Genomic DNA, 8,849 nt, shown 5'->3' with positions numbered 1-8,849 from the left:
TTATGGGGACCAAATGTCCCCCCAATTACCATTGTACAAAATACAGTTGGTAATTAGAATAATGGTTTAGAATAATGGTCCATTAGTTAATGTTAGTTAACTACTTTAGTTAACATGATCTAAGCAAGAACAATCCTTCTACATCATTTATTAATCTTGGTTGATGACGTTAATTTCAACATTGACTAAAGCTTTATTCAAATGATATGGAATGTCCCCATAATGATAGGAAAACCAGTCTGTGTCATATTTTTTATTTACCTAATTTTTTTGCTGCCAATTTATGAAGCCATGTAACTGTTTATCATATTGTGTGTTGGGTTTTTAATAATTACAGCCGAAAACAATACAATTTTCATTTTGCAATAAAATTGCCCATTGCTCAATACAATTGACAAAACAAAACAATATCATCCTCATCATCATTGTGTTTATCATGAAATTGAGTGCAACCTCTCCCAAATGACACTCTAGAAATTAAATTCATTTCGGGTATTTTATGCTTATTATAAGGACAACTAGGCTTTATTCAAACAGAAAATTAAAGTAAGAACAGTGCATGGATTCTCAAATCCTCCCCCATACACAAGTATGTTAATAATTTAAACAATCCCCAGATTCAGAGTCACCAATCTTCAGTAATGTGAGCGCTAAATATAGCGCGTTTTCCCCAGGGTTGGAGGTTAGTTGGCCAACCATTTATTGTTCCTGTGGAGTCCGGAAGCGGGTGTCCCCGTGAAGCAAATCTGAGTTTATAAACAGGTCAGGTTTCAATTCATTCTCGTTGAAAACGCTATGAAACGTGTCATATGCTGTAGACGAGGTTACAGATGTTTAAAACACAGCCGTGCGTGTTTATTAGCAATACGTTCATCATACGCCGGCGTCACACACGTGGGTCATTCAGCAGCACTCGATAGCACTGAAGCTAACACATGCTCATCACCTAATATGTTGGTCTTAATTGATTTTAAGCTGTTAGAGAACAAAGGGTTATTCACTCATTGGATTTGTACAGATATGTATTATTTGTGAACAACTTTAGGTTTCTTGTTTTTCCTGGATTCCTTAGCTTATACCCTTCTGGTATAGTGTCCATGTGCTGGTGTTTATGTGTTACATCTGCTCAGTTTGAAATGTTTGGAATCGTTTTCATGGATTTGACCAGAAATATCTCCCTCTCTGTTTCATACTGTCAAGCTGGCTAAATGTAAACAATGTTCATACATACTGAATATAGTATGTGCTTTTGAGACATACAGAAGAGACATTGGTCTGGCTTCAGTGTCATCAGAAGCACTGTGTTTTATGTTCATGTCATTGCTGTTGATTCTTGATGATGTTTATGCCTGGGCTGCTCTGTGTCTAGGGCTCTCCTTGAGATGTTCTCCGAGGATCAGGAGCAGGATGACTATGAGGACGAGCTGTATGGTGATGATGCAGACTCCAGTTTGTCTGACGCTGACAGTGAACTGGAGTTTCGGCTTTATTCCCAGCTGCACTACAGCGCTGAGGTCCAGGAGGACCGAGAGGACTTGAGACCACAGACTCAGACTCCTCCTGCTCCACCTGCTCCACCTGTAGATGTTGTTGTGATTGACTCTGGCACAGATGCTATCACAGTGTCAGACAACACAGAGGAAGATGACAGCATCTGCGCTAAGAAAGGTCAATCGTCCAAACGCTGGAACGGGAAGTTACTTTCACCCGGTCTACCTCAAGTTCAAGCAGGAACGAGTTCCTCGGATGATATCGTGGTGTTGGATTCTGATTCAGATGACAGCTCTTCTGAATCTGTACATGCTTCTATAGAGGATCTGGATTCAGATTCGGATTCGGACTCCGATGGACTGGAGAACTGGATGATTCTGGGCCGGGACAAACAGGATGAGGATCAGAGCATCCAGCTCAACCTCTCTTTACCAGGTAAGGATTTGACCAGATTCTAGTTTTATTTTTATAATGGTGCGCTCAGTAGTTTTTGCCTAATTAAGGCTTTACACACCCGCATTTTAATTTAGACAAAAGAAACGGCTAAAACATCAAATTAGAATAGACTCAGAAACATTATTAAACATTATTTTTAGAGATTAAGTAATTTAATTATTATTATTATTTTTTTTTTTTACATTTTAGTCTTCTTATGATGTGATTTTATATCTCACAGTGTGACTGTATAGGTCTAAATTGTAACCACAGATAACTATTGTAGATGGAAATGTAAACAAAAACTTTATGATTGCAACTTAAATGGATAGTTCACACAAAAATGAATGAATGAAGTTATTATTTACATTATTTATTTATTAATATATATCATTTTTTTTCCTGGGTGGTGCTTGTACACATCTGAATCATGCTGTGCACAATTTTTTTTTAAAGGTTTACCTGTAAGGAAATTTGTGTTTTTTTTTATTTTTTTTTATTTATGGGTTTGCAGGCCAGAACACCTGTGGTCTCCATTTAATATAATGTTAATGTAAGCACAAATGTGTGTTCATCTTAAAGCACCGAACCGTATGTGCATCCTAATCACTGAATCTGATGTCTCATCCTCATGTATTTGTTGTAAAGTTACTGTGTCGGTCAAAACGACTAGGTGTGTACGTGAGCACATGCATCCTGCTTTATGTGAGAAAAGTTAATTTGCATGCACGTGAGAACATGCGGGAAAAGCAACGAGGGAATATTTCTGTGTATGTAGAGGAAAAAACAAACAAAACATAACAAACCTCCTGTCAGAGAGCATGAGCGAGGGAGAGAGGGACTTTAATTATGGATGAATAAAAATGTCTTTTTGCAAATCTCTCCAGATCTACACATTTGGTAAACCTGCAAAGCTCAGCAAAGCAGCAGACGTCTCTCTCTCTCTCTCTCTGTTTCTTTCCTCTCTTCTCTTTTTCTTCAATCCTGCTTGAATGTGTTGTCCTCATTTCCATTTGGAGACTCCTTCCTGTTCCTATTATTCATTATCTACTCTTTCTTCTTCTCTCTTTCTTTTCCCTTCAAATACTGAAGGCTCATTGTGTCTCTTCTCCCTCTTTCCCTCCATCCATCCATCCATCCTTCTCTTGCTCTCTCTGGCTTATTTGAATGGTGACTGTGGAGGAGTCTGTGGGCCTGTATTTCTGCTCTGTCGCTCATGCCTCTCACTCTCTTCTCTTGCCTTGGCCTGCTTTTGTTACCCAGAGAGGTTCAGTGGAGGATGAGAGAGAGAGGAGGGGTACAGAGGGATAAACAGGGGAGAGAGGGAGGAATGGGGCTCCTCTCTGTCTCTCTCTTTCTCTTCTGTGTCTCTGATCTCTGAGGCTTGACCCCGCACTCCAGAACATGTGGGTCACAGAAGGGAGGAAGCGGCTGGAGAGGTAGTGTCTGCCTGGACACTCACACGTATAAAAGCCAGAGGTTTCTGTGTCAGGTTAACTGTAGCGGAGCAGGACAAAAGGTGCTCGGTGAGGTAGGAGTGTAGGAGCATTGATTGGAGTTTAGAAAAAAACACCTACCATCATGATTTTAGGATTATTTTTAAACCAAATCCATTGTCAGAGTGAGTCCTTTCTGATAATTTTGTCCTGGGCCCCACAAAATCAGTTAAAATCAGTTTATTTTAATTTTTTATATATATTTTTTTAAATGAAATGATTTTTGTGATGCCAAGGCTGAATATTCAGCATCATTCCTCCAGTCTTCAGCGTCACATGATCTTTCAGAAATCATTCTGATATACTGATTTGCTGCTTAAGAAACATTTCAGATTATCAATGTTGAAAAAAGTTGTTCTGCCTAAAATTATTTATTTTTTAGAATATTTTGATTAACGTTCATAAGAACGACATTTAATTAAAAACAAAATCTTTTGTAACATTACAACATCATAAATGTCGCTATTGATCAATTTAATGCATCTTTGCTGAACACAAATATTAATTTCTTTAAATAATATCACGCAGACGATCCAAACATTTGAATGCAATGTTAGTCTCTTTGGATGCAAGCATGTCAAATACATACATGTTAACTGGCTGATGTTTGACTAATTTGAGATTATTAGCACTGTACTAACTTTAATATAAATAATAGTTCTCATTTGAGACATTTTCAAATGAAAAATTTCAATAAATATATAAATAAAATATAAGAATTTTGAATGAATATTCAATATTTTTGTGTGCGATTCATTTGCTTTAAAAATTTAACAGATCATATACAATCTATATTATGATACAAAATATTATGTATATTAGCCTTATGCCTTTAAAATACACAGTGCACGACTAAGTCATGAATAAGGAGCCTAAAATGCTCAGAAGTAACATGTAAGTGTATATACGTGAAGTGAGCCTGAATCAAAAATACCAATAAAACACAGTATTGCATGCACATTTTTATTTGTGAGCATGTCTTTCGCTGTCATGGCTATGTGTTTGTGTTTAGTATGATTGTGTTTGTGATGGACTAGTAAAAAGCTTTAGACAGCAATGACTAATTTCATCTGAGCACACAGCTCTCGCACAAATCCAATTCTCTTCAGTCGCTCAAGTCTCAAGTATGTGATGTCAGCCGAGCAACATACAGTTGTATTGTGACACATGCACACTAAAATCCAATTCTCTACAGCGGTCAGTGTTGCTGATACTATGTAGTAACAGATGCACATGTTGTCAGATTGATTTGAAGAACAGTAGACACTTAAAACCTAAAAAAACAAACAGAGAATGACTATTTTTGTGTGCACACAAGTGTTGATAATCAATTGAAGGTTACACAAAAACACCCCCCAAAATCCCTCCCAAATATCCTATTTGTCTCTGAATCTGTCTGACTTTAGGATGGAGGGGGCCCTTGGACCCCACTCAAAAGAACAGACAAGAAAAATGAGAGCCTCCACAAAAAAAAAAAAAAAAAAAAAGGGTGGGGGCTCTAAACTCACATTAGAGTTGTTGAGCCTTCTTCAGTGGTCAGACTTTCTTTTTCTTCCCCCTTTGTGCCTCTTTAATTTCCCTTTCCCCCTTTTTATCGTGTTTTTTCCCTCCCCTTTTTAGTTCTGTCTGGTTTTTCGCCCTGTGAACACCTAACTTTGTCCTCAGGCTGGACTAAAGCAGTGGCAGCAGATGGGCGTTAGTGTAAGCTGAATGTAAGCTTGGGTGTTTGTCTCTGAGTGTGTGTGAGATACTGCAGGGCATATGCAAAGGTAAGGCTTTAGCTATCTGTTTCCCTCTTTTTAGGTTACGAAACGGCATTACAGCTTCTTTAGCGTCGTCGTAGTTGTGGATCGTTCTATTTTTCACTCTCTTTTTGGTCTTTTGTGACTCGACTGCTATCGTCACTGTACTGAACGTGGCCTTGTCACTCATTGGTTGTAGTTTTCTCTTGCCGTCATCGCCTCGTTCTCCCGCCATCTCCCTCGTTTCCTTGTTTTTTCTCTCTCAATATGTTTAATAAGGCCACACCCAGACTTGATAACTGACAGCTGTCAATCACCTTTGGTTTTGTTTCCCTCGCACTTTGACATTTCTTATAATAATCTACATTGAATTAATGAATTAAATATAATGAATTAACTATAATGAATTAAAGCTACATAATTTTGGCACCCATTTGACAAAAAAGGCTGAGTTTATTTGATCAGAGAGAACTTTCAATTATAATATATATATCAAAATGTAATTCATACCTATTGTGGCAAAGCCATTCCTGCGGTCTTCAGTATCACATGATGCTTCAGAAACCATTCTAATATGCTAACGTTTAATATTATTATCAACACTGAAAACAATTGTGTTTTTGTTGATTCTTTGATGAATAGAAAGTTTGAAAGAACTAAATATCAATATAAAAGTCATGATCGAATGTTTTATCAATGTAATGCATTCTTGCTGAATAAATGTAATGGTTAAAACAATAAATAAATGAATACTCACCCGGTACTAATGTGGTAGTGTACATATATACAATATATATCGTTTATATTTACAGTGTTTATTACTCACTTTGAGAGAGCAAAAGAGATTCCTACAACATCGATTTGAGATTATAATGGAAATGGGATAATATTGGAAAAGATTATATCTAGTGTAATATTGATGTAAAAATGTGTGCATTTTTTACATTTCTTTTAGATTTTAAAGAGAACCGTTCAGTTCAACAGGAATTTGGCATTCAGTTCGAGTAGAATAAATAAATGGTTTTAAACTCAAGGTTTTGTTGGAATACTAGACCGTATAGTTTGTGTGTCTTTGTCTAAATTCCTACATATTCATAGAGAGTGAAAGAGTTTGATCTGCAGGATTTATGAAGACTGCGTAGTGCTGCATGCTTCTAGCAGCTGTATGTGTGTGTGTGTGTGTGTGTGAGAGGTGTGGCAGCTGTGTGAGGTGAGATGTGTCTGTAGTTCTGTGTGTGAGATTGGAGGGCTTTTGGGGTGTAAGTTTGTGTAAGACAAGTGGTTCTGGTGGTGTGTGTTATTGTGAGCGTGTGTGTGTGTGTGTGTGTGTGTGTGTGTGCTCTTATCTGGGCTCAGCAGTGCCACTTCAGCTGAAACACCACACCCATTTCTCCACACGGTGTGTGTGAACAGACACCATATCCTCACACAAACACACAGATCTGACATTAAATCACAGCGCCAGGCTATATTTATATTTATTTGAGAAGATATTCCTGATTGCATTTTATTGTACAAATATTTTACATCATATTTTATTGTAAATGCATGTTCAATATCATTATATCAATATATATATATAATAACATAATATTATGAAATATTCCTTATTGGCTTTTATGGGAAATAACCAAATGCTGTTAAATATAGATACATGATGTGTTTTAATTTTAAACATCGGTATTGAATTACTTCTGCCTATTCATAATGTTAAATATGTATTGCTTTCTGTTGTATTCTACATCATCAAGCCTTTCAATTTAGATGCAAATTATTTTCAGAGTTCAGATAATTATGTGTTTTCACCTAATTATGCATGTTTATCGAATTCTTTTTCTGTGTGCACAAACTCTAGTGTATAATTCCCAAAGTATCATTACAATCCAGTGATTGACTCTAATTGGAGTCACCGGTTTTCAAGGACAATCCAACCAGCTCCTATATTGATTATAAAGAACAGTATATGTTTTTTTAAGGCATATCTCAATAGAAATAACTATCGATTTGTCTTTATGTAGAGCCTAAATTCAAGAACATGAGCTATTGCAATTCATTATTGTTTATTTATTTGTTCAAAGACTATAATACTGTTGATTTATCATTCAGCATCCTTAACAAAAACATTCAAATTATCAGTGCATCCCTGTGGTCAGATGTGATCAGTTTATTATTGTAAGCTGTTAATTACACCCCCCTCACACACACACACACACACACACACACACACACACACATAAAAAAAAAAAAAAATCAGGACTGTTCTCTTGTTCAAAAAAAGTAGTGGCTGAGCTTTGGCCTTAAATCGAGAGAATCTCATCAAACTTTTCCAAGAGATTTTTCATTTTTCATTTGGTCGCCAATCCGGCTTCTCTGAGAAAAGCACGTTTCCATCAGCTCTTTCTTCACGAATGGCCGGTGAACTGCGCTTCGAGTGTGGTCAGTGTAATCCTGTTTGAAAGGTCTGCGTGTGTTCCCGGTTGGACGTCTGGCGTTTTGGGTGGGCTCTGCATGGGACAGCAGGTATCCTTAATCATGTTACAGGGTGTGGGTGTAGTTTTGAGAAGGGGTTAGCTGGCAAGCTCCCATCCCAATTTCATACTAAACGGTCACACACCAGGTTTGATTAGAGAAGGCAAGCCTGAGGAACACAGCTCTGCTCCATTGTCATAGTTTCTCTCATTGGTGCTTTTAAACCGTCTGAGCACAGTTATTCTGTTGGAAAAATTATTTACTCCATTTTCTGTGAGTTTTACGCATAAACGAATAAGAATTTTGATTATGGTAACCTGTGTGATAACCAGTTTTTTTTTTTTATACATGCATAGCATCCGATCTCTGTAAAACTGCATGTATATAACCGATTTTTAAGAGAAATCTGATTTTATGTGACACATTAAACGTGCAGAAGTAGGTAAAACTTTATCTTAATATTTCCTGATTGCACAAGTTGCATGCATTTACTATAATACTAACAGTAAATGTTGCGTAATCATAGGCAACTGACATTTTCTGTGAGTTTTACGCATAAAAGAATAATAATTTTGATCATGGTAACCTGTGTGATAACAATCAGTTTTTTTTTTTTTTGTGACTTTTTTTTTGACCCCACATTGGTCCAATACACTTGAACTTATTTTCAAAATAAAACAGTTTTGTATTTATTATGTCACATGCATTTTTCACTTTGTGATATTATAAATGTTCTGTTTTTGTTCCAAAACTCCAAAAAATGCCTTAATGAAGTTATCCGAATATATTTATTAATAAGTTGTGTAATCGTTTGGAGAATATTCTCCCAGAGTGTGTTAAATCTGAATGTTGTGTCTGTTCCTCTGTGATTATCTTCACCGCACAACGATGCAGCGTTGTCCCGGAAAACCTCAAGTCCAACATCTGTGTTTGTTTTCGCAGGTGCTCATTTGGTTTGATGCGAACGTTTTTTCAATATAGAATATTTGTGTGGGCTGTTTTCAGACAAAGTGTAGTGGAAAAAGTCCCCCACCCAACAGCTTCTGATCTTAATTCCACACTGAATATATTTGTTTTTCACAGAATTATTTAAATGCGATGACAAGCTGGTGCTCGGAAAACAGAAAATGCATATTTTGTTTTTTTTTTTTCTTAAGAAGAGGAATTGAGACCATGTGAATTCATATTTGGCTTTGAGTGTCCAGAGGGTTTTGAA

At 36.6% G+C, this 8,849-nt stretch overlaps 1 protein-coding gene across 1 annotated transcript in view; it reads left to right on the top strand.

The window, feature by feature from the left end:
* The first annotated feature begins 685 nt into the window (after positions 1-685).
* Positions 686-8,849, top strand: part of LOC113076765 (zinc finger CCHC domain-containing protein 7-like) — a 40,552-nt gene continuing 32,388 nt past the window's right edge. Inside the window, exons 1-2 of the mRNA XM_026249458.1 lie at positions 686-762; positions 1,370-1,926. Coding sequence (XP_026105243.1) covers positions 1,383-1,926 — 544 coding nt within the window. The 5' untranslated portion in view covers positions 686-762; positions 1,370-1,382. The remainder of the gene's footprint in view (positions 763-1,369; positions 1,927-8,849) is intronic.

Source organism: Carassius auratus, unplaced genomic scaffold (assembly GCF_003368295.1).
Source record: "Carassius auratus strain Wakin unplaced genomic scaffold, ASM336829v1 scaf_tig00021196, whole genome shotgun sequence".
NCBI classification, from domain to species: Eukaryota; Metazoa; Chordata; class Actinopteri; order Cypriniformes; family Cyprinidae; genus Carassius; species Carassius auratus.
Note: the sequence above shows the minus strand (reverse complement) of the source record. Positions and strands in the feature narration are given on the sequence as shown.